General features: G+C 40.6%; 1 protein-coding gene across 7 annotated transcripts in view; it reads right to left on the reverse strand.

Moving 5' to 3' along the window:
* PDE10A (phosphodiesterase 10A) overlaps positions 1-26,093 on the reverse strand; it is a 745,035-nt gene that overhangs the window by 145,358 nt on the left and 573,584 nt on the right. For all 7 annotated transcript variants that reach the window (XM_049905162.1, XM_049905144.1, XM_049905169.1 and 4 more), the window contains one exon: positions 5,491-5,519. In XM_049905162.1, coding sequence (XP_049761119.1) covers positions 5,491-5,519 — 29 coding nt within the window. The remainder of the gene's footprint in view (positions 1-5,490; positions 5,520-26,093) is intronic.

Raw genomic sequence — 26,093 nt, forward strand, 5'->3', positions numbered from 1 at the left:
GGTCACCGATGGCAGACAGGTTTCAGCGAAGCCTCCAGGCTACGACAGACTAGGAAGAAGGACCCGATGGTCTACTTCTTAAAAAATTGGCCAAAGAAAACCTTAGGAATAGCAGCAGAACACGGTCTGATATAGTGCTGGAAGATGACCAGCTTAGTTTGGAAGGCACTCAAAATACAGCTGGCAAAGAGCTGCCTACTCAAAGTAGAGTCCTCCTTAATGATATGGATGGAATAAAGCTTTCGGGACCTTCACTGCTGATGTGGCATGGCTCAAAATGAGAAGTAACGGCTGTTAACATCCATTAATAATCAAAATGCAGAATGTATGAAGTATGGATCTAGGAAAACTGGAAGTTGTCAAAAGTGAAATGGAATGCTTGAAGATCGATATCCTAGGCTTTAGAGAGCTGCAATGGATTGGTATTGGCCATTTTGAATCAGACAATCATATGGTCTACTATGCCAGGAATGACAAATTGAAGAGGAAAAGTATGACATTCATTGTCAAAAAGAACATTTCAAGATCTGTCCTGAAGCACAATGCTGTCACTGATAGGATAATATCCATTTGCCTACAAGGAAGACCAGTTAATACAACTATTATTTAAATTTACACACCAACCACTAAGGCCAAAGATGAAGAAATTGAAGGCACTAACTTCTGATGTATGAAATGGATCAAACACGCAATCAAGATGCACTGATAATTACTGGTGCTTAGAATGCGAAAGTTGGAAACAAAGAAGGGTTGGTAGTTGGAAAATGTAAACTTAGTGATAGAAACCACTCTGGAGAACGCATGATAGAATTTTGCAAGACCAACAACCTGTTCGTTGGAAATACCTTTTTTCAACAACATGAACAGTGACTACACACATGGACCCTGCCAGACAGAATACATAGGGATCAAATCAAGTATATCAGTGGAAAGAGATGACGGAGAAGCTCAATATCTTCAGTCAGAACAAGGCCAGAAGCCAAATGCAGAGCAGACCATCAATTGCTCATATCCAAGTTCAAGATGAAGTTGAAGAGTATTAACACAAGTTCATGAGAACAAAAGTATGACCTTCAGAATATACCATCTGATTTAGAGACCATCTCCAGAACAGATTTGACACATTGAACACTAATGACCAAAGACCACACGAGTTGTGGAATGACATCAAGGCCATCATACATCAATAAAGCGAATGGTCATTAAAAAGGCAAGATAGACCAAAATGGATGCCGGAAGAGACTCTGAAACTTTCTCTTGAATGTAGAACAGCTAAAGCGAATGGAAGAAATGATCATGTAAAAGAAATAAACAGACGACTTCAAAGGACGGCTAGAGAGACAAAGTAAGATGTTATAATGAAATGTACGAAGACCTAGAGCTAAAAATCCAAAAAGGAAGAACATTCTTAGCATTTCTAAAGCTGAAAGAATTGAAAAAAGTTCAAACCTCAAGTTGCAATATTGAACGATCCTATGGGAAAAAATTGAACGGCACAGGAAGCATCAAAAGAAGATGGAAGGAATATACAGAGTCACTACACCAAAAAGAATTGGCCGACATTCAACTATTTCAAGAGTCATCACACGATCAAGAATCGATTACACTGAAGGAGGAAGTCTAAGTTGCACTGAGGGCGCTGGCAAAAAACAAGGCTCCAGGAATTGACAGAATACCATCTGAGATGTTTCAACAAACAGATGCAACCCTGAAAGCACACACTCAACTATGAGAAAAAATTTGGAAGACAAGTATCTTGCCAACCTACTGGAAGTAATTCATATTTGTGCCCATCCCCAAAAAAGGTGATCCAACAGAATGCAGAAATTATTCAACAATATCATTAATATCACACTCAAGTAAAATTCTGCTAAAGATAATTCAAAAGCAGCTGCACCAGTACATTGGCAGGGAGCTGGCAGAAGTTCAAGCCAGGTTCGGAGGAGCATGTGGAAAAGTGATATCACTGCTAATGTCAGATGGATCGTGGCTGAAAAGAGAGAATACCAAAAAGATACTTACCTGTGTTTTAATGACTATGCAAAGGAATTCGACTGTGAGAATCATAACAAGTTATGGATAACACTGGGAAGAATGGGAATCCCAGAACACTTTATTTTACTCGTGAGGAAACTGTGCACAGATGAAGATGCAGTCATTAGAACAGAACAAGGGGATACTGCATGGTTTAAAATCAGGAAAGGTGTGTATCAGGCTTGTAGCCCTTCATCATACTTACTCAATCTGCACGCTCAGCAAATAATCTGAGACGCTGGACTATAAGAATAAGAACGTGGCATTAGGGTTGGAGGAAGACTCATTAACAACCTGGGATATACAGATAATACAGCCTTGGCTTGTTGAAAGCAAAGAGGCCTTGAAGCACTTACTGATGACGATCAAAGACTACAGTCTTCAGCATGGATTACGCCTCAACGTAAAGAAAACAAAACTTCTCACAACTGAACCAATAAGCAACATCATGATAAATGGAGAAAAGACTGAAGTTGTCAAGGATTTCATTTTACTTGGATCCACAATCAACGCCCATGGAAGCAGCAGTCATGAAATCAAGTGACTTATTACACTTTAAAGTGTTAAAAAGCAAAGATGTCACTTTGAGGACTAAGGTGCACCTGACCCAAGCCATGGTATTTTCAGTTGCCTCATACTCATGTGAAATCTGGACAACGAATAAGGAAGACCAAAGAATTTATGCCTTTGAATTATGATATTGGTGAAGAATACTGAATATGCCATGGACTGCCAAAAAGAAGGAACAAATCTGTCTCGGAGGAAGTGTAGCCAGACTGCTCCCAGGAACCGAAGATGGTGAGACACATACTTTGGACTGGGTGTGAACAGTCCCTGGAGAAGGACATTATGCTTGATAAGGCAGAGGGTCAGTGAAAAAGAGGAAGACCCTGAGCGAGATGGATTGACACAGTGTTTGCAACAATGGGCTCAAACATAACAACGATTGTGAAGGCGGTGCATGACACGGTAGTGTTTCATTCTGTTGTACACAGGGTCGCTATGAGTTGAAACCAATTCCATGTCACCTAACAACCACCACCTATGAATTTTCCTTTTCACTCCAGGGTCACATATATATACCTACTTTATAAATATCTCCCTTTCATGTCTGATAACTCAAATTTAACATGTCTAAAATGAACTAACTGATTTCCCAAACCCCTGAATCTACTTCTTGAAACATCTTGGGAATTCTGTAACTATGAACTCTGTAACAGTGAAGGTACCCAGCTCAAACCTCAGTAACAGCTTTGGTCCTTTTAGAGGTTTCTTTCTTCCTTCAGATGATCAAAGACAAAGGGACATAAGCCTGAAAACAAGATTCTATTCACAGCTCTTCCATTTGTATTTTACGATGATGAGTGATCTCTTACATCACATGACATCAGATGCAATTTGATCTGATTATTTTCGATATTTAATCCACACGTAAGAATATCTTTATCTGCATACAGAACATATAATTAAGATTTTTCCCAATGTAATTAATTATAGTTTTGCAGCATATTTAAACTCAACAAGCTAAATGTTTTCCGAACTTGTCCTCCATAAGCTTTTTAATTGTGTTTATTTTGTTGTCGAGAATATACACAGAAAAACATAAATTGAACAATTTCTACGTACACAATTCAGTGACATAGATGACATTCAAGTTGTGCATCTTTCTCACCCTCCTCTTCTGAGTTTTTCCTTTCCATTAACATAAACTTACTGCCCCTTAAGGTTCTCATCTAATCTTTCAAGTTGCTGTTGTCAATTTGACCTCATAAGCTTTTAAGTTTGCTAAGTCATTTTTTTAAATCGTGCTTTAAGTGAAAGTTTACAAAGCAAATTAGTTCTCATTAAGCAATTAGTACACAAATTGTTTTGTGACATTGATTGCCAACCCCTTGATGTGTCAATACTCTGCCCTTCTCCGCCTGAGGCTCCCTGTTTCCGTTTGTCCGCTTTTCCTGTCCCTTTCTGCCTTTCTGTCTTTGGTTTTGGGCTGGTGTACCCATTTAATCTCATACACACGACTGAATCCACAAAAGCACATTCCTCACATGTGTTACTGCCTGCCCCGTAGCCTTGTCTAATCTTTGGCTGAAGGGTGAACCTTGGGAGTGACTTCAGTATTGAGTTAAAAGGGTGTCCAGGGGCCCTACTCTTGGGGTTTCTCCAGTTCACGTCAGACCAGCAAGTCTGATCTGTTTTTGGTTTTGTTTTTTTGTGAATTTGAATTTTGTTCTACATTTTTCTCCTGCTTTGTTGGGGACCCGCTATTGTGATCCCTGTCAGAGCAGTCAGTGGTGGTAGCCAGGCATCATCTAGTTATTCTGTGCTCAGTCTGGCGAAGGTTGTGGTAGTTCTGGTCCATTATTTCTTTGGGCTAATCTTTCCCTAGTGTCTTTGCTTTCTTCATTCTCCTTTGCTCCAGCTGGGGTGGGGCCAGTAGATACATCTTAGAGGGCCACTTGCAGATTTTTAAGACCCCAGACACTACTCATCAAAGTTGGATGTAGAACATTTTCTTTACAAACTACGTTATTCCAAATGAGCTAGATGTCCCCCGAGGCCATGGTCCCCAGCCCTCAGCCCAGTAACTCAGTCCCTCAAAAACTGTGGATATTGCCTGTGAAGCTTCTATGACTTTGCCCTGGTCAAGTTGTGTTGACTTCCCCAGTATTGACTACTCTCTTACCCTTCACCAAGGTTACCACTTATCTACTATTTAGTCAGTGTTTTTCCAACCCCATCCCTCCCCTCCCTCATAACCATCAAAGGTTGTTTCTGTGTGTAAACCTTCTCTTGAGTTTTTATAATAGTTATTGATCTCTTGCATGCAGTACTTGTCCTTTTGTGATTGACTTATTTCACTCAGCTAAATCTCTTAGACATGAAAACAGTTCATGTAACACTTCTGTAAGTTTGGCGGAATATAATGCCTTCGAAGCAGGAGCAGTCGCCTTGTGTTGTCCCAGAAGAAGATACAGGAACTGAAAGGCAGGGTGGGCGGGTAAACCAACCAGTAAAGCAAGCCAACTGGAGGAAATGGGGCACCTAGGGCTCCCTTAAGGCGGCTGTGCTATATGGCTGGAGCAGACCGTTGCCAAGTGGCAGTGCTGTCTCCACATTGCCACATCCTCTCGTTTTTCAAGAGAAGCCAGGGAGCCCAACTTTGCAGGCAGTCTCTTGATTTCTAAATGCTGCTAACAAAGTCAGAAAACCTCATAGGCATTGAGCAGGACAAACAGAATGCATTTATGGCTGAATTCAACCTGGGGGCCTCCAAGTCATAATCCTTCTCCCTACTGACTTCAGTCCACATGAATGAGGGACTCTTCAGAGAGGGCATTCAGTTTCTGGCATTATTCCTCTAACACTTTAACATGTTAGTGTGCTGCAAAAATGCTCAAAAGGGTTTCTTACTTTATACACGGTCGTAGTAGAAATTGTATTCACATTACTTACCCTGCTGACTTCCCTGGGAGCCGATTCATCTGGGGGATAGAGAAGAAAAAAAAAGGGGGGAAAGACAATTAGAAACTGTGAATGAGTAGGCTCTGAGATATAGAATATATCATTTACCCTCAACAAACCAGAAGACTCTTAAAACGCTTCCTCTTACTAAAGCTAAGAATTTGGTCTTAAAAATCTGTTTTGCTAGTAAGTAAAGGTTAAATGTAATAAATTCAAAGTTAAAAGTATACACTAATTTTGGAGGGGAAATGAAATACCATTACAACTTGCTAGACATTTTTAAGATTACCTTTTTAGAAGTACTACCACAGTTTTCTCTGTAAACACAGCTACAGTGTGGGTATTGTGATTACACACATGTACCTAAGATGCACCTTATAAAACGTGCGGTGTTCTAATGGGTTCAACCCACATGAATATTCCAAATAACCATTAACACTTGTGCCGGGCAGGTTACTGCCAGCAGGTCTGGAGTGGCCTGAGCCTTTTGACTGGGGTCAGGAGTGTACCTGCTCAGGGCACGGCACATACTGATTAGGAGTGCTACTTTGGATTAGTGGACGGAGAAATTTGGGGGCTCTTTGTGCCAGCTTGTCAGCATTGTGTATTGCAGAAGTGAGACCAGGTTTGTCCCTGGTCTAGTTGAGACCCCTTGGAGGGCACTGTCCTTGGGACTGGTTACGGAGCAGGAATATACCTGTATGACCCACAGAGTGTAAAAAGCCCTGGCTGAGGCTCCACTTTGGGCTCCCTCGTTCTAAGGTGTTCCATGCACAGGTCCTGGGTTTCCGAGCCGAGAGAGGAAGTGCATCTGCTGCCCTAACACGGACGGGACCTCTCCGGGCCCTTCGAGGGGAGGCAGCCTGTGCCTTCAGGCTGTTGCTGTATCACCCTCTTGTCTGCAACAAACTGCATATTTGCTTGCAAACACTGAATTTTGGGTCCTGTGAGCCTGTGTTAGCAATCAAACGCTGTCCAACCACCACCATTAGTGCACATTTAACACGCAATACAGTATGTTCTGTGTTTCTCCTTAACACAAAATGCAGCCTAATTCATCTCGTCAGCGCCAAGTCCTTGGCCCTCGACTCTGTCCCACAGTGCAGACAGGCTGTGCTTCCTCTTTAATATCCATATCAACTAAGCCATCCAGTCCCTAGCTTCCTCTCCCCCCTTCACTAATCTCTCCCAGATGGCCAGCTGAACACCCATTCCCACAGATTCCATCCAGTCTAGTCCCAGGTCACATTCCAACCAGCCCCTCCCAGCTGGTCCTGAATGCAGGGTCTACCCTGGCAATCATGGCCACACACACACACACACACACACACAGTTTTTCAAAAATATCTCATCTCTCTTGCCTCTCAGAGGCTGAAGAGCCTAAAGTGACTCTCCACACACTGGCTGTACACTGACTTCACTCTGGGCCTTTAAAAACATGCCAAAGTTGGTGCTATCAGATGGCAGGTGTTCAATAAATAGTACCTATTCTTTGTATTGTTGTATTAATGGGCCCTTGCTTATATATTTTCTCATAATTTTTCCATAATAGTTTGAGTATTGCACCTGACTGGCCAAGAATGTAAACATATTACAGGAAAAACACTTATCTTCTATTCCGAAGTCACATCATGGAAATGTTTCTCCGACTCTTCTAATCCTAATTCCTAATCCCTTCCTATCCATCTCCAAAGATGGGACTATTTAGCTTGATACTTACAAGAAATTTATGAGAAGACTCTAGAGTTACAAAGGCTTATATGCTTTTATTTTCATTTTTTTAGGGTTTTAGCAAAGAAATTCAATGAGCATTGTTGAAAAACTCAAACTGGATTAAAAGACATAAAATGAAAAGCAGTTGTATAGCCATTTAATATTAATAGGTTTAATATTAGTATTGAACAGAGTTAATCCAGCTATGACACTTTGGAATTTTCTATCCTTCACCAAGCATCACTATAGATTTTAAAGTTAGCTCAAGGGCAGGATAGTTTGAATGTCTAGGCACTTGTTTTTTTCCCTTACTCTTGCTTATCAAACCAAAAACCAAGCCACTGCCATCAAGTTGATTCTGACTCATATTGACCCCTCAGGACAGAGTAGAACTGCCCCATAGAGTTTCCAAGGAATGCCTGGTGGATTTGAACCGCCAACCTTTTGGTTACGGCCGTAGCTCTTAACCACTACACCACCAGTGTTTCCTTAGTCTTGCTTAGTGTTCCTCAAATTTGAGTGTGCATAAGATATTCCACTGGTATAGATTTATAAAACCAACTGTTCTGTGCTTTATAGGTAATTTAAAGTATTTGAAAGAAAAAAAAAAATGGACCTACAGCTGATTTCTGAATTTTCACCTTTGTACTGATTTAGAAATGTATCCTGTACCTCCTCCTCCAATCTAGCAGACCGACAATTATTGCTGAATGAATGTCCAGCCTATTATATGTACGGAATATGGTATTCTAGCTGAGGAAATTAATTTATGCAGTGAAACTTGAATAAGATACGGGAACCCGGCTTCCTGTTTCCTATATTTGGAATTTTCATTTAGGTGAACCTCCTCACCCCAGGAAAATCTAAGCATGAGGAAGACAGTGCATGTAATGTATCTTCTGCAGTGGAGAGGCTCTGTGGGAGCCCCGACAGGAAGGACACTCAGCGTGGAGAGCTGGGACTGTGGTTTGAGGCCAGTCCTGCGTCACTAGCTGTATGACTTTGGGCAAGATGCCCAACTTCTTCTGCCACCTTACAAGACTGGAGTGGAACAGCATCCTAACTGTGTAACTTGACACTGAAAAAGAATTTTTCCATGACGGCCTTTTTCAAAGTATCAGAAAGGAAATACCACCCCTCCCTCCTTCTGCAGCTCACGACGCCTTGTGTGTCATCTATGAATTCCAGGTTAGGCACCCACACCTCAGAGCGTCTTCCTCCCTGTGCACTTCCAACATGCACACGTGATGGAATGTCAAAATGGCATTCCAGAGTTCAGCAATGATGCCTTCTGAAATGGAAGGGTAGGGATCATGGAAAAGAAATGGCCTCGGGTACAAGATTTTGAATCATTTGTGAGCATCAACTAGCAATACAAATGTTCACAGCATAGGGCAGTGATTTTTATGCAGCATTAAAAAAAAAAAAAAAACCAAACCCGTTGCCGCCAAGTCGATTTGGACTCATAGCGACCTGATAGGACAGAGTAGAGCTGCCCCATAGGGTTTCCAAGAAGCAGCTAGGGGATTCGAACTGCCAACCTTTTTGGTTAGCAGCTGAATGAATGCTTAACCACTGGGCTACCAGGGCTCGTACACAGCATGAGCGTTCTGTAAACATTTGCATATTCAACAAATACGTGCTGAGAAAGCATTATGTGCCAGGAATTTATCCCTGTCCTCAAGGAGCTTACATTCCAGAGAGATTAGTAAGAACCATTCATGAAAAAAAAAAAATCCCTCAAGATGGCATTTATGGTGTACCTTTCATGTTGTTATTGTCAGTTGCCATCAAGTCAATTCCTATTTACAGCGGCCCCATGTGTATAGGGTTTTCGAGGCTGTGACCTTTTCGAAGCAGATCACCAGGCCTACATTCCCAGGAGCCTCTGGTTGGGTCATCTAGCAGTCAAACCCTTAACTGTTTGTGCAGCCCAGGGACTCTGTGCACTTCATACTAGGTACTTAATTGTAAACACTTTATAAATCTCTACAAATGTGTATATACCTATACTTTTCTTTTTGTGATCATTCCTGATATTTCTATGCTATCAAATGGGGCATTAGCAAATGATCCAAATTTATAACTAGAGTGGAGAGAAACTCATACTATGGTAGCTGTTTTTACAGTTTCCATACAGCTACCAGTCAGGTCAAAGGTCTGTGAGGCTTCTTCTAATAGTCTTCTTTACTCTGTTTTATCTTTGAGGTAAGGTCCCAGAAATAGAGGGGGGAAACTCCACTAAAACACATATATTTTTAGGATCAATAAACTCATATACTTTAGAATCAATTAAATTTTCTTACTATTTCCTGATTTTTTCCAAAGAAACAATAAACAAAAGTAAACACTATTAAAGAACAACAAAGACTCAAAGGAAAAAAAAACTTACAGTAAACAAAATATATCTCTTAATCATTATGGGGGCTAAAGAAGTTCCATTTATAATCAAGTATTAAAGAGACAGTATTTTTTCTTTGTTGATTTTTTAAAATATTTTCCCACTAAAAGTAAAAAGGATTTGAGAATACTTAGAATTAAAAAACAAGATTCACCAAGATCAAAAAATAAAGCTTGCAAAAATGATGACAAATATTTGTATGTATTTACATGAAAAGTTCTCCATGATTTGGTTAAATAAAAAAATCTGAAGAACTATCTTATCAGCCTATGTTGGTTAAAATCAGCAACGATGTATTTAAATCTATATAACTACATACACATGTTATAAGTCATATATTTACATATATATAAATTATATACACACATAGTTATAAATTATATATGTATCTACACATCAGTTTCAATTACAAGCCATTTGCTTTGTAGTGCAGTGTACCACATCACCTCACAAGTCTGAAGTGAGAAACTGTATGTGAACATGTATTTACACATATATGTAAATGTCTGTGTACATTAACATTATCTGTGGGTGGTGAGATTATGTGATGTTCCCTTCTATCCACTGCACAATTCTGAATTTTTACAATCATAGTAAAGTGTAAAAAACAGAAATGTAAACTTTGGAGTTTTCCCTACTCTTACCAGGTAGATCCCAGGAGGCAGCCTTGTGCACAGGAGGAGGAGAAGTCACGTGAACAGGTGGAAGCGCTGATGAACCACCACCCTTCCGAGGAAGCCCAGGCAGCCGTGACATCTGTCAACAGAAGTCCCCTCATGATCCCCCCGGACACTGCACCTTCCTAGTACCTGTCCCTGCTCCTGTGTTCCACCTGCTTCAGTCCTTCAAATGCAGCCTGCCCCGGGCTGGTCGTGATTTTGTCATTCTCAGTTCGGAGGACAGCAGCTCACTAATAGCCCCTGAGACTAGCTCAATCAGGCACTGCTTTTTAACTCATTGATCATTTCCTTGAGGTCTAATACATGGCCATAATTTACTAAAACTAAAACTGGAAGCTCTCTGCTTCCAGTCCTCGTTCTGGAGGATAAAAAGAGAAGTCCAAGAAGTGGCGTTGACACCATGTATACCCCGTATCCAGACAGGAGAAACACTCTACCAGAAGATGAAGGGCTCTGTGATCATGGGAAAGAGTTCACTTATCTCTACCCTTCGAGATGATCCAGGACACTTTGCTCTCACTGGCTTTGCAGGTACTTTAATATTCCTAAACGGAGCACATCTATCTTCTCATTATGGGAGAGAATAATTTCCCTTTGGAAATTAGTAAATCAGCCACCCTTTTTATATACTTCCATCTCTTATGAGGCGAAGTGGCTCTACAGAGCCTCCTCAGACGTTTCTGGCATACTGGCAGGCTGTTAAGACAAACATCTGTCTCCTAACAATGATGCAGTCTCAACAGTTCAGTTCCACAAATGTTTGTCAAACACCTCATATGTGCCAGGTACTACATAAATGTGAAAGCTGGCCCAGAAGCACTGAGAGAAAGGGCTTAATTGCCATGGCTTTGTGAGAACCATGAACTCGCTGGTGCCATTGGCACCCTGCAATCGTGAGGGGGACAGCATGGAAACAAAGATAACAGCGCAAGGACGATGGAGGAGAGTGTGGGGCAGAAACGGGGCCTTCGAAGACATTTCTGATGCACAGAAGCAGCTAACCGTGAAGCCTATGAACTTCTTAATAATATGCAAGATAGTCAGTTTCCCTACTGATTCACCCATTGTCATCAGGTGAAACGAAAAATACCAAGAAGAGCATAAAAAAGGAAATGGAATAAAATTTTACTAGAATATTATTTCTACAATGTTGAATTAATACATTTTTATTTAAAGTCAAATCTTCAGAAAGCTCTCCCATTCCTACCAGATAAAACTATTCCTTTGCTTAGGACTGAAATCCTCATAAACTGGTTCTACTCAATCTATCCAACAGTAATCATTACAACACAGAAAACACCCTTCCCCCTTTCATTAAGACTGGCCTCCTAGAGCCCCGTTCTTAACTCTGTACCCTCATACAGTCATACAACAAATACTCACTGAGCACCCACCAAGTGCCTGGCACCATTCTAGGCTTTCAGAGAACATAAAACACAACAATCCCTGTCATTATGAGCTTTGGTCTATAGGCAGAAGATGGTCAGTAAGCATAACAATAACTAAATTATACAGCAAGCTGAAAGTGGTAAGTACGTTGTGGAGAAAAAAAAAGCAGATCAGGCTAAGGGAGATGAGGAGACAATGTAAGAAATGAGTGGGGATTCAGGGGCAGTCTGTAGTGTTAAAAAGGGTGCTTAGAGTCGGACTCATTGAGAAGGTGAACTTGCAGTAAGTACGTAAAAGTGATGAAGGAGCTCAGAAAGCAGCAGCCCAGGGGAGAGGGATCCCCTGGAACAGAGACCCTGAGGAGGAAGCTTGTCTGCTGTATTCTTGTTGCAGATAAAATGGCCTCTTTCTTTCCAAATACTAGAGCCTTTCAACACTCAGATCAAATTCTGTTTTGTCCATGAGACCCACTGATTTCTCTTTTCTCAGAATTTTTCTACACTTCTTTCCTGTTAGGAAAAAGGGATGCTATAGAAGAACAGAAGACAGATTTGAAGTCCGAACAGATTTGTTTTCAAATCTCAGCTTCACTTACCAACCACGGGTAGATTCCGTGGCCTTTCCCAACTTGGTTTCATCGTATTCTAGAATGAGAAAGTTCAGAATGCTGGGAGGATTGAATGAGAAGGTGCAGGCAAAGTCCCTGCCCTCTGAGGAAACTGTAGTTTGGTCCTCCCTGTTCAACTGGGTGTAACTATAGTCTACCTTCCATTAGCCCCCCATGTGTCTGTCAGTTTGTAGTACTGTGGGGGCTTGCGTGTTGCTGTAATGCTGGAAGCTATACCACCAGTATTCAGATACCAGCAGGGTCACCCATGGAGGACAGGTTTCAGCTGAGCTTCGAGACTAAGACAGATTAGGAAGAAGGACCCAGCAGTCTACATCTGAAAAGCATTAGCCAGGGAAAATCTTATGAATAGCAGTGGAACACTGTCTGATATAGTGCTGGAAGATGAGCCCCCCAGGTTGGCAGGCACTCAAAAGATGACTGGGGAAGAGCTGCCTCCTTAAAGTAGAGTTGACCTTACTAACGTGGATAGAGTAAAGCTTTCGGGAACTTCATTTGCTGATGTGGCACGGCTCAAAATGAGAAGAAACAGCTGCAAACATTCATGAATAATCAGAACCCAGAATGTACGAAGTATGAATCTAGGAAAATTGGAAATGAAATGGAACGCATAAACATCGATATTCTAGGCATTAGTGAGCTGAAATGGGCTGGTATTGGCCATTTTGAATCGGACAATCATATAGTCTACTATACTGGGAATGACAATTTGAAGAGGAATGGTGTTCCATTCATTGTCAAAAAGAACGTTTCAAGATCTATCCTGAAGTACAATGCTGACAGGGATAGGACAATATCCATACCGCTACAAGGAAGACCAGTTAATATGACTATTATTCAAATTTATGCACCAACCACTAGGGCCGAAGATGAAGAAATAGAAGACTTTTATCAGCTGTCGCAGTCTGAAATTGACCGAACATGCAATCAAGATGCATTGATAATTACTGGCAATTGGAATGCAAAAGTTGGAAACAAAGAAGAAGGATTAGTAGTTGGAAAATATGGCCTTGGTGACAGAAACAATCCCAGAGATTGAATGATAGAGTTTTGCAAAACCAACGACTTCTTCATTGCAAATACCTTCTTTCACCAACATAAACGGTGACTATACACATGGACCTCGCCAGACTGAACACACAGAAATCAAATTGACTACATCTGTGGAAAGAGACAATGGAAAAGCTCAATATCATCAGTCAGAACAAGGCCAGGGGCCAACGGTGGAACAGAACACCAATTGCTCATACGCAAGGTCAGGTCGAAACTGAAGAAAATCAGAACAAGTCCACGAGAGCCAAAATATGACCTTGAGTATATCCCACCTGATTTTAGAGACCATCTCAAGAATAGACTTGACGCATTGGACACTAGTGACCAAAGACCAGACAAGTTGTGGAATGACAGCAAGGACATCATACATGAAGCAAGAGGTCACTGAAAAGACAGGAAAGAAAGAAAAGACCAAGATGGATGTCACAGGAGACTCTGAAACTTGCTCTTGAGCATTGAGCAGCTAAAGCAAAAGGAAGAATTGATGAAATAAAAGAACTGAACAGAAGATTTCAAAGGGCCTCTCGAGAAGACAAAGTAAAGTATTATAATGACATGTGCAAAGAGCTGGAGATGGAAAACCAAAAGGGAAGAACACGCTCGGCGTTTCTCAAGCTGAAAGAACTGAAGAAAAAATTCAAGCCTCGAGTTGCAATAGTGAAGGATTCCATGCGGAAAATATTAAATGACGCAGGAAGCATCAAAAGAAGATGGAAGGAATACACAGAGTCATTATACCAAAAAGAATTAGTCGATGTTCAATCATTTCAAGAGGTGACATATGATCAGGAACCAATGGTACTGAAGGAAGAAGTCCAAACTGCTCTGAAGGCACTGGCGAAAAACAAGGCCCCAGGAATTGATGGAATATCAATTGAGATGTTTCAACAAACAGATGCAGCACTGGAGATGCTCACTCGTCTATGCCAAGAAATATGGAGGACAGCTTCCTGGCCAACTGACTGGAAAAGATCCATATTTATGCCTATTCCCAAGAAAGGTGATCCAACCGAATGTGGAAAGTATAGAACAATATCATTAATATCACACGCAAGCAAAATTTTGGTAAAGATCATTCAAAAATGGCTGCAGCAGTATATCAACAGGGAACTGCCAGAAATTCAGGCCAGTTTCAGAAGAGGACCTGAAAGCAGGGATATCATTGCTGATGTCAGATGGATCCTGGCTGAAAGCAGAGAATAGCAGAAGGATGTTTACCTGTGTTTTATTGACTATGCAAAGGCATTCGACTGTGTGGATCATAATAAACTACGGATAACATTGTGAAGAATGAGAATTCTAGAACACTTAATTGTGCTCATGAAAAAAAAAATGAGGAACCTTTAAATAGATCAAGAGGCCGTTGTTTGGACAGAACAAGGGGATACTGATTGGTTTAAAGTCAGGAAAGGTATGCGTCAGGGTTGTATTCTTTCACCAGACCTATTTTACCTGTATGCTGAACAAATAATCTGAGAAGCTGGACTATATGAAGAAGAATGGGGCATCGGGATTGGAGGAAGACTCATTAACAGCCTGCGTTATGCAGATGACACAACCTTGCTTGTTGAAAGTGAAGAGGACTTGAAGCACTTACTAATGAAGATCAAAGACCACAGCCTTCAGTATGGACTGTACCTCAACACAAAGAAAACAAAAATCCTCACAACTGGGCCAATGAGCAACACCATGATAAATGGAGAAAAGATTGAAGTTGTCAAGGATTTCATTTTACTTGGATCCACAATCAACAGCCATGGAAGCAACAGTCAAGAAATCAAAAGACGCATTGCATTGGGCAAATCTGCTGCAAAGGACCTCTTTAAAGGGCTGAAGAGCAAAGATGTTACCCTGAAGACTAAGGTGCGCCTGACCCAGGCCATGGTATTTTCAATCACATCATATGCATGTGAAAGCTGGACAATGAATAAGGAAGACCAAAGGAGAGTTGACGCCTTTGAATTGTGGTGTTGGCGAAGAATATTGGATATACCATGGACTGCCAAAAGAACAAACAAATCTATCTTGGAAGAAGTGCGGCCAGAATGCTCCTTAGAGGCAAGGAAGGTGAGACTGCGTCTTACATACTTTGGACATGTTGTCAGGAGGGATCAGTCCCTGGTGAAGGACATCATACTTGGCAGAGTACAGGGTCAGCGGAAAAGATGAAGACCCTCAACGAGGTGGATTGACACAGTGGCCGCAACAATAAGCTCACGCATAACAAGGATTGTAAGGATAGCACAGGACCAAGCAGTGTTTCGTTCTGTTGTGTATAAGGTCGCTATGAGTCGGAACCAATTCGATGGCACCTAACAACAACAACAACTTCCATTGGCACGTGAATGACTCAGCTTCTTAACTAAATAGCAGTTCTTGGAGAAAAGAGATCACAGCTAATATTTCTTTTACATTACCTGAAAAAAATTTTTTTTTTTTTTTATGCTTCTCGTCTTATTTATCTAGTGCTGCTGTGACAGAAACACCACAAGTTGATTTCTTTAAGAAACAGATTTATTCTCTCACAGTCTAGGAGGCTAGAAGTCTGAATTCAGGGCGTTAGCTCCAGGGTAACGCTTTTTCTCTCTCTTAGTTCTAAGGGAAGGTCCTTGTCCTCAGTCTTCCCCTTTTCAGTGCATGGACTCCAGGTCCAAAGGACGTGCTCTGCTCCCAGCTCTTCTTTCTTGGTGCTAAGAGGTCCCTTTCTCTCTGCTGGTTTCTCTCTCCTTTTATCTCTAATAAGATAAAAGGTGATGCAGACCACACCTCAGGGAAACTTCCCTTACGTTTGATTGTGGCTGTGACCTGAGTAAGGGTGTTGTATCACCCCCTAATCCTCTTTAATATAACCTAATGTAACCACCACAGGCAGAGATAAGGATTTACAACACATAGGAAAGTTACATCAGATGACAAAATGGCCGATAACCACACAATACCAGGAATCACGATCTAGCCAAGGTGACACATATTTTGGGGGGACACTATTCAATCCATGACACTTTCTAAATGATCTAGACACAGATAATGGTGCTCTTAGGGACACAGTATTTTTCCTCAGCCAGCAGCAGGCTGGTAAAATGCTAGACAATTGTTCATTTTGCCAGTGGTCTAACTAATGGTCTGCTGAATATACTTGCCAAATCACCTGGTTTTTGTTTGCTGTTTTTTTCTTTCTTTAATTTTCACATTAAGAACTAGGCATTTATGGAAGAGCATGAGGCCTGTAAGTAAGAGCTGGAGGACCAGGTTAATTGTTTTCTGCCATTAAACCTGTGACCTCACAGGGTTCCTAAAGGGTAAATACGGAATAAGCTTTAAAAAAAAAAAAAAAATTAGTCACTGAATAACTGGAAGGTATAAAGAACTATGTACTTGTGATGTCCTTGGTCAGAATAAAAAAGGGAAGTACATATACATTCACAAGTCACATCATAAAGAGGAAAAGCAGTCATTTTTTCCCTGAAGGATCATAATGGTTTCCAGTAAGCTGTAGAATCACAAGTTTTCCGACACGTAATATGGTAGCCTAATCTTTTGTCCTTAATTTTATATGAACATGAGACCATCCTAGTAAGACTTAGTTCACGAGGTTTTCTGTGCTGTAAATGAAAAGAGATGGCTTAAAAAGGTACAGTGTGAACTGCAGGGGTTCCCCACATAAAATCTAATAATTTTCAAGGTACTTCCCTTAAATTTTATTTTGTAGATATGAGAAGTATGAATATATATGATAGAATAAGTATTGATTATATTAAATTTTTTGTATTAAATAAAAAACGAACTCGTTGCCTTCGAGTCGACTCTAATCCATACTGACCCAACAGGACAGAGTAGAGCTGCCCCATACAGTTGTGTATAAGATGGTATTTTTTTCTCTTGTAGCTAAGAGAAAATGTTATGAATAACTTTATATTAAATACGATTTCACTGGTCAAGGCCACAGAAGTAAAGCTCAAAGAAAGGTGCTATGACATGATCACAACGTTACTCTTCTTTTCCATCTATTCCACTATAGAACGTTGTTATCTCTAAACGTCCCAGAAGTGTCTGTATTCTGTAACTTCCAACTCCGTATGTACAAATCAGTATCTGAGTTGGCGTCAGTCTCATGGGCAAATGTAACTAGCCTTCAGGTTCACCATCGGATCCCTGAGCAAAGCCTACTCTTTTGTATGCAGGTTTCCATTTCTCAATTGGGAATTTGGAACTCTTGGAGCTGTTGAAATATATAAACCATCCTTTTTTTTTATCATTCTGACAGAAAAAAAATGAAGTAATTAAATGTAAACTCTGTTGGCATTAGGGGAATTATTCACTGTCTCTACATTCAATGTCTTCCCAAATTCGTTTCAACTGGCTATTTTGAAACACCCAAGAAATTTAAGAAAGTATTATAAATCCAAATTTATTGAGTCTTCCTAAAAGTCTTACAATGTTTTGTGCCTTTTAAAAAAATCTTTATTGTGTTGCTTCAGTATTTAGGATACAGGGAAATGAGACGCCCAAAGCTCTCCTATTACAACAATGATAGAGTGAGGGCTTAGTATCTAATTCCATACAGTCTAGGAGTTTTCTGAGGGTAAAAATGTCCCAGAATCTGTTGTTCACCTCCAGACTCCAAAGATTCTCTGGGGCAGACAAGATTCCATGAAACCTGGCTACCTCACATTATCACACTACGAGAGATTTAAATTAGAAATTACAATTAGTAGAAGATCTTGCAGTAAGTAGAATACAAACATTAAGAGCTGCAAAAAGGGTGTAGATTTTGCTAATTATGTCATTTTGAATGACAGTAACAGTAAAAATTATTTTTTTTTAAGTTGAAAAATGCAAAAGTTCCCAGTTGTCTGTGAATCTTTTATTTCGTTTTTGAAAGTGTGTCTTTGACACTACTGGTCTGTTATCACCCTAATCACTACTAGCTGTGTGTGTACATCTTTGTACAGGGACGCCCTACATCTCTATGCAATTGTTTAACACTTGCCCCACTGCTTTGGCAGTGTGTCAAATGTGCTGTAGAAGAGGAAGTTTTGAATATCAGCTCTATTTCTGGCTTCTGTGTGCACTGGGAACAGATCTTTAGAGAGAACTTTATAAAACACTCTCAGTATCTGCAGGAAGGCCAGGGTTGTGAGTGGTGCTCCTTTTACTCCTGATCAGCTGACAAGGAAAACAAAGGGAACACCCAGAGGAGGGGAGTCTGCTAACGTCAAGGGCCTGGGACCATCAGCAGAGGGGATGACAGGCTGCCACATGGGAGTGAGTGTGCTCCCACGCAGACAGCACTGACGTCAGGGGAATCGTTTCATTCTCCACAAAATGCATACATTACCACAGGACACCGTTCAATTTATTACTGATACCACCCAAAGGAGTAAACAAAGAAACCAGGCGAATGGTGTTCTGGAGATAAACATCGGAACTGAAAAAATAATAATTGTTCACAGTTCTCAGCATACTGGCTCTTTCTTGTTACCACAATCCTACTTCCTCAACATTTCCAGTAGCAGTTAGGAAATCATGACTTACAGATAATTCTGTTTCAAGATATGTCACTCGACGATTTAAAAGGCACAGCAGCTTACAGCAATAAATCATCAGACGTTCGTTTGTGCCTTTGTCTGAAGCTTGAGATGGGTGATAAAACTTTATTCTTTTATAAAAGGCAATTTGATTTAAGTTCTGAGAGAAAACTAATTAGGTATAGTATCAAAAGTCATATTCCACTTTTACCCATGAAGGATTATCTGCTATTGAAATTGCCTTCGGGCCATAAATAACTGCAAAGCCAGAACTAGGCAAAAGGTATGAAACAACGGTTTTTAGATACTGGATGCCAGGCAGTATAACACTGAGATCCCAAAGAGGAAACATTTGGGAAAAAGAAAAGGAAAAAAAAAAAAAAAACTGATTGTTCATTTAGGATAAAAGCTCTCAACAAACTAGGAACATAGGGGTTTTCCTTAACCTGATAAAGAGCATCTATGGGAAAACCTACGTAATGGTGAAAGATTGAATGCTTCCCCCCACCCCCTCCCCCAGACAGGGAACAAGGCTTTCACCACTTCTACTTAATATTCTACTAGAGGTCCTAGCCATCAAGATAAGGCTATATACACACATACGCCATAAAGGCTGAAAGGAAAAAGTAATGCTTCTTTATTCACAGATGGCATGACATCCAAAATAGAAAGTCCTAAGGAATCTACACAAAAACAAAGACAAAAAGCAAAGCAAAAAATACATGACTCACAAGACTAAGTGAGCTTAGTAAGGCCATAAGGTACAAGCTCAAGAAATGATAACTGTATTTCGATATACTAGCAATGAACAATTAGAAAAAAAAAAATTTAAATATAGTTTATAATAGCACCAGAAAACATGAAATACTTAGAAATACATTTAACAAAAAAATGCATGGGATTTGTAAAAGGAAAACTATAAAACATGACTGAGAAAATTCAAGTCCTAAATAAAGAGAGACTTGAAGCACTTACTGATGAAGATCAAAGACTACAGCTTTCAGTATGGATTACCCATCAACATAAGGAAAACAAAAACCCTCACAACTGGACGATTAAGCAACATCATAATAAAAAGAGATAAGACTGAAAGTGTCAAGGATTTCATTTTACCTGGATCCACAATCAACCCCCATAGAAGCAGCAGTTAAGAAATCAAACAACTCATTGCATTGGGCAAATCTGTTGCAAAACATCTCTTTAAGGCATTCAAAAGCAAAGATGTCACTTTGATAACTTAGGGGAGCCTGACCCGAGCCATGGTATTTTCCATTGCATCATTTGCATGCAAACGCTGGACAATGAATGAGGAAGACTGAAGAAGAATTGATGCATCTGCATCATGGTGTTGGTGAAGAACACTGAATATACCATGAACTGCCAGAAGAGCAAATACATCTGTCTTGGAAGAAGTACAACCAGATTGCTCCTTAGAAGCATGGATGGCGAGACTTTGTCTCACTTACTTTGGACATGTTATCAGAAGGGACCAGTCCCCGGAGAATGACATCATCCTTGGTAAGGCAGAGAGGCAGCAAAAAAGAGGAAGATCCTTGACAAAATGGGTTGACACAATGGCTGCAATAATGGGTTCAAATACAGCAAAGATTATGAGGATGGTGCAGGACTGGACAATGTTTCATTCTGTTGTACATAGGGTTGTTATGAGTCGGAACTAACTCCATGGCACCTAAAAACAACAACAATGGAGAGATCTACCCTGTTATAGATCAGTAGACATCACAATGCCATCAATTCTCCCCAAAGTGATTTACAGAGTCAATATAATGCTATCAATTCTCCCCAAAGTGATTTACAGAGTCAATATACATCATGCAAAATCTCAGCAGCGTCTCTACAGAAGTTGGCAAGCTGTTTGTAAAACTTACATGATAGTGTAAGCCGAAACCAAACCTATTGCCACCGAGTCAGTTCCAACTCATAGCGAGCCTACAGGAAAGTGTAGAACTGCATTCACAGGGCTTCCAAGGCTGCAGTCTTTACAGAAGCAGATGGCACATCTTTGTCCCAAAGAGAGGTTGGTGGGTACAAACCACCAACTTTTGGTTAGCAGCCGAGCACTTAACCACTGTTACACCTGGGCTCCTTTATGGTAATGCAAATGACCAAAAAAGTCAAAGTGAATTTTGAAAAATAAGGAAGTTGGATTCCAAGGCTTACTATAAAGCCTATTAATCAACACAGTGTAGTACTGACAGGATGACAGGCGTGTAGATCAATGAACAAGAACAGAGACAGCAGAAATACATACATACATACATATATACATATGATTACTGACAAAGGTGTCGAAGTAATTCACTGGAGAAAGAAACACTTTTTTTTAACAAATGGTGCTGGAAGAAATAGATATACATATGGAAAAATAAATAAATAAATACATAAGCTTCAACCCTTACCCACACCAGATATAGAAATTAACTTCAAATGAAGCATAGACTTAAACATAAGAGGTAATATTCCAAAACATCTGTCTTAGTTATCTAGTGCCGCTGTAACAGAAATGCCACACGTAGACGGCCTTAACAAACAGAAACTCGTTCTCTCACAGTCTAGGAAGCTAAGAGTCTGAATTACGGGCAGCAGCTCCGGGGAAGGCTTTCTCTGTTGGCTCTGGAGGAAGGTCCTTGCCATCAATCTTCCCCTTGTCTAGGAGCTTCTCAGATCAGGGACCCCGAGCCCAAAGGATGTGCTTTGCTCCTGGTGCTACTTTCTTGGTGGTATGAGGTTCCCCTTCCTCTCTGCTCACATCTTTTATATCTCAGAAGAGGCTGACTCAACCTACAGCCTAATCTTGTAGACTGAATCCTGCCATAACATAATTGCCTCTAATCCTCCCTCATTAACATCAGATAAGTAGGATTTACCTCACATAGGAAAATTATATCAGGTGAGAAAATGGTGGACAATCACGCATTACTGGGAATCACAGTCTAGCCAAGTTGACACACATTTGTGGGTGACACAACTAAATCCATAACATCTATAAGAAAGAATAAGAGAAAATCTCTTCTGCCTTGAGTTAGTCAAAGATTTCTTAGATTAGACACAAAAAGATAAAACAAAAATTGATAAACTAGGCTTTATCAAAATGCAACACTTTTTTTCTTCAAAGGACACTGTCAGGAGAATGAAAAGCCATGAAGTAGGAGAAAGTACTTTCAAAATATATGTCTGATAAAAGACTTGTACGCAGAATAAATAAAGGAATCTAGTAACTCATTAGTAAGAAAGCAAACACCCTGATTAAAAAATAGGCAAAGAATTTGAATAAAGGCTTCACTAAAGAAAATATACAAATGGCAAATGAGTTCACGAAAAAAAAAAAACATTTCAGTATCTTTAGTCACTTGGGAATTTAGTCATTTGGCAAATTATAACTACAATGAGATACCATCACACACCCATTAGAATGGATAAAATTAAAAAGAAAGAATGTGAAATATCTGAAGCTTTACCGATGCCAAAATTGTGATGCTGTCAAATAATGGAATGCTTCTGAGCAACAGGGGTCCCCGGGTGGTGCGAATGGTTAATGTGCTCAGCTGCTAACCAAAAGGTTGGAGGTTGGAGTTCACCCTGAGGGAATCTACTCAAAAATCAGTCATTGAAAATCCTGTGGACACAGCTCTACTCTGATACACATGGGGCTGCCATGAGGCGGGGTCATCTCAGCAGCAACTGGTTTTTACTGAGCAATACAATTGAACAAACTCCTGATACACGCCATAACATAGGTGAATCTCAAAAACATTACACTAAGTGAAAGGAATCAGATACAAATGATTACATATTATATGATTCCATTTATATGAAATTTTGACAACAGACAAATCAGAGGTTGCAGGGGACTAGAGGTGGTGGGGGAAGGAAGATTAACGGCAAAGAGGCACATTCAAACCTTTTAGGGTGACAGAGACGCTGACTGTAATAGTAGTTACATGACAGTATACATTCAGTAAGTCTCATTAAAATAAAAAAAAATTTTTTTTGCATACTTAATATTGGTCAGATATATTGTACTTAAGTTATACCTTAATAAAGCTGATTAAGCAAACAAACAAAAGGTATGTCTTCCCCTTAGGACTTAGCTCAGTGTGAAGCAAGCACCAGGATTTCTTTTATTCCATTCTTGGCTCTGTGTTTCCACTCAAGATACTATCTTATCTAGAAAGTCCTCCAGAACTCAAACTTCAGTGCCGGGGGGGTCACAGCTGTAGGCATGTTAACATGTCTAACATGCCACCAACAACCTCAAAATTACTCCTCCTTATACACTGAGAACTTCCAACCCTACTCCTCTTGGTCCATTGCCTCAATGCATTCTGCAGGGCTTCACATCCAGGGTGTGAGGTGGTGGCAACGACATCAAGGAAATCTTCACCAAAACCTGTTGCTATCCAATCAGTTTTGAGTAGGACAGAGTAAAGCTGCCCCATAGGGTTTCCAAGGCTGTAATCTTTATGGAAGCATACTGCCACATCTTTCTCCCATGGAATGGCTGGTGGGTGTGAACTGCTGAACTTTTTGTTAGCACCCCAGCTCTTAGCCACTGTGCCACCACCATCAGGACTCCTTGTAAATCTCCACAGAGAACAGGAAATTCACCCTCACAACAGGTTGCTGGATATTCACTAGGAGTTTCTGGGAAAACGTGAGGATTGGTGGCACCAGCAAGAATCAAAATGGAGGGCAGGTGAGCAAGGGAGACCCAGTGGGCCCTGTCTAGCATGAAATACCAGATCATGAGTTAAACTACCTCAGGAAATTGAGCAGTGGGTTCAATAAGAACCCAAAGGACGGTGTCAAAAGGGCCAAAGGCTCCTGGCCATCAGGACGATTCCGTTAGCTGTTGTTGTTGTTAGGTGGCATCGAGTCGGTTCCGACTAATAGTGAGCCCCTGCACAACAGAATGAAACACTGCCTGGTCCCAAGCCATCCTTATAATCATTGTTATGCTTGAGTTCACTCTTGCAGCCACTGTATCAACCCACCTAGTTGAGGGTCTTTCTCTTTTCCACTGGCCCTGTATTTTGCCAAGCATGATGTCCTTCTCCACGGACTGATCCCTCCTGACAACATGTCCAAAGTATGTAAGACGCAGTCTCGCCATCCTTGCTTCTAAGGAGCATTCTGGCTGTACTTCTTCTAAGACAGATTTGTTCGATCTTTTGGCAGTCCATGGTATATTCAATATTCTTCGCCAATACCACAATTTAAAGGCATCAATTCCTCTTTGGTCTTCCTTATTCATTGTCCAGCTTTCACATGCATATGATGCGATTGGAAATACCATGGCTTGGGTCAGATGCACATTAGTCTTCAAGGTGACATCTTTGCTCTCCAACACTTTAAAGAGCTCCTGTGCAACAGATTTATACAATGCAATAAGTCTTTTGATTTCTTGACTGCTGCTTCCATGGCTGTTGATTGTGGATCCAAGTAAAATGAAAACCTTGACAACTTCAGCCTTTTCTCCGCTTATCATGATGTTGCTCATTGGTCCAGTTGTGAGGATTTTTGTTTTCTTTATGTTGAGGTGCGATCCATGCTAAAGGCTATGGTCTCTGATCTTCATTAGTAAGTGCTTCAAGTCCTCTTCACTTTCAACAAGCAAGGTTGTGTCATCTGCATAACGCAGGTTGTTAATGAGTCTTCCTCCAATCCTGATCCCCTGTTCTTCTTCATATAGTCCAGCTTCTCGGATTATTTGCTCAGCATACAGATTGAATAGGTATGGTGAAAGAATACAACCCTGACACACACCTTTCCTGACTTTAAACCAATCAGTATCCCCTTGTTCTGTCCGAACAACGGCCTCTTGATCTATGTAAAGGTTCCTCACGAGCACAATTAAGTGTTCTGGAATTACCGTTCTTCCCAACGTTATCCATAATTTGTTATGATCCACACAGTTGAATGCCTTTGCACAGTCAATAAAACACAGGTAAACATCCTTCTGGCATTCTCTGCTTTCAGCAATGATATCCCCGGTTCCACATCCTCTTCCGAAAATGGCCTGAACTTCTGGCAGTTCCCTGTCGATATACTGCTGCAGCCATTTTTGAATGATCTTCACCAAAATTTTGCTTGTGTGTGATATTAATGATATTGTTCTATAATTTTCACATTCAGTTGGATCACCTTTCTTGGGATTAGGCATAAATATGGACTTCTTCCAGTCAGTTGGCCAGGTAGCTGTCTTCCATATTTCTTGGCATAGATGAGTGAGCACCTCCAGCACTGCATCCGTTTGTTGAAACATCTCAACTGATATTCCATCAATTCCTGGAGCCTTGTTTTTTGCCAATGCCTTCAGAGCAGCTTGGACTTCTTCCTTCAGTACCATCGGTTCCTCATCATATGCCACCTCTTGAAATGGTTGAACATCAACTAATTCTTTTTGGTATAATGACTCTGTGTATTCTTTCCATCTTCTTTTGATGCTTCCTGCGTCATTTAATACATTCCCCATAGAATCATTCACTATTGCAACTCGAGGCTTGAATTTTTTCTTCAGTTCTTTCAGTTTGAGAAACACTGAGCATGTTCTTCCCTTTTGGTTTTCCATCCCCAGCTCTTTGCACATATCATTATAATACTTTACTTTGTCTTCTCGAGAAGGCCTTTGATATCTTCTGTTCAGTTCTTTAACTTTGTCAATTCTTCCTTTTGCTTTAGCTGCTCGACGTTCGAGAGCAAGTTTCAGAGTCTCCTCTGACATCCATCTAGGTCTTTTCTTTGTTTCCTGTCTTTTCAATGACCTCTTGCTTTCTTCATGGATGATGTCTTTGATGCCATTCCACAACTTCTCTTGTCTTCAGTCACTAGGGTCCAGTGCATCTAATCTATTCTTCAGATGGTCTCTAAATTCAGGTGGGTTGTACTCAAGGTCATATTTTGGCTCTCGTGGACTTGCTCGGAATTTCTTCAGTTTCAGCTTGAACTTGCATATGAGCAATTGATGGTCTGTTCCATGGTCAGCCCCTGGCCTTGTTCTGACTTGATGATATTGAGCTTTTCCATTGTCTCTTTCCACAAATATAGTCAATTTGATTTCTGTGTGGTCCATCTGGTGAGCTCCATGTGTATAGTCACCGTTTATGTTGGTGAAAGAAGGTATTTACAATGAAGAAGTCGTTGGTCTCACAAAATTCTATCTTTTGATCCCCAGCATTGTT

This window comes from Elephas maximus, chromosome 1 (assembly GCF_024166365.1).
Source record: "Elephas maximus indicus isolate mEleMax1 chromosome 1, mEleMax1 primary haplotype, whole genome shotgun sequence".
In the NCBI taxonomy this organism is placed as follows: Eukaryota; Metazoa; Chordata; class Mammalia; order Proboscidea; family Elephantidae; genus Elephas; species Elephas maximus.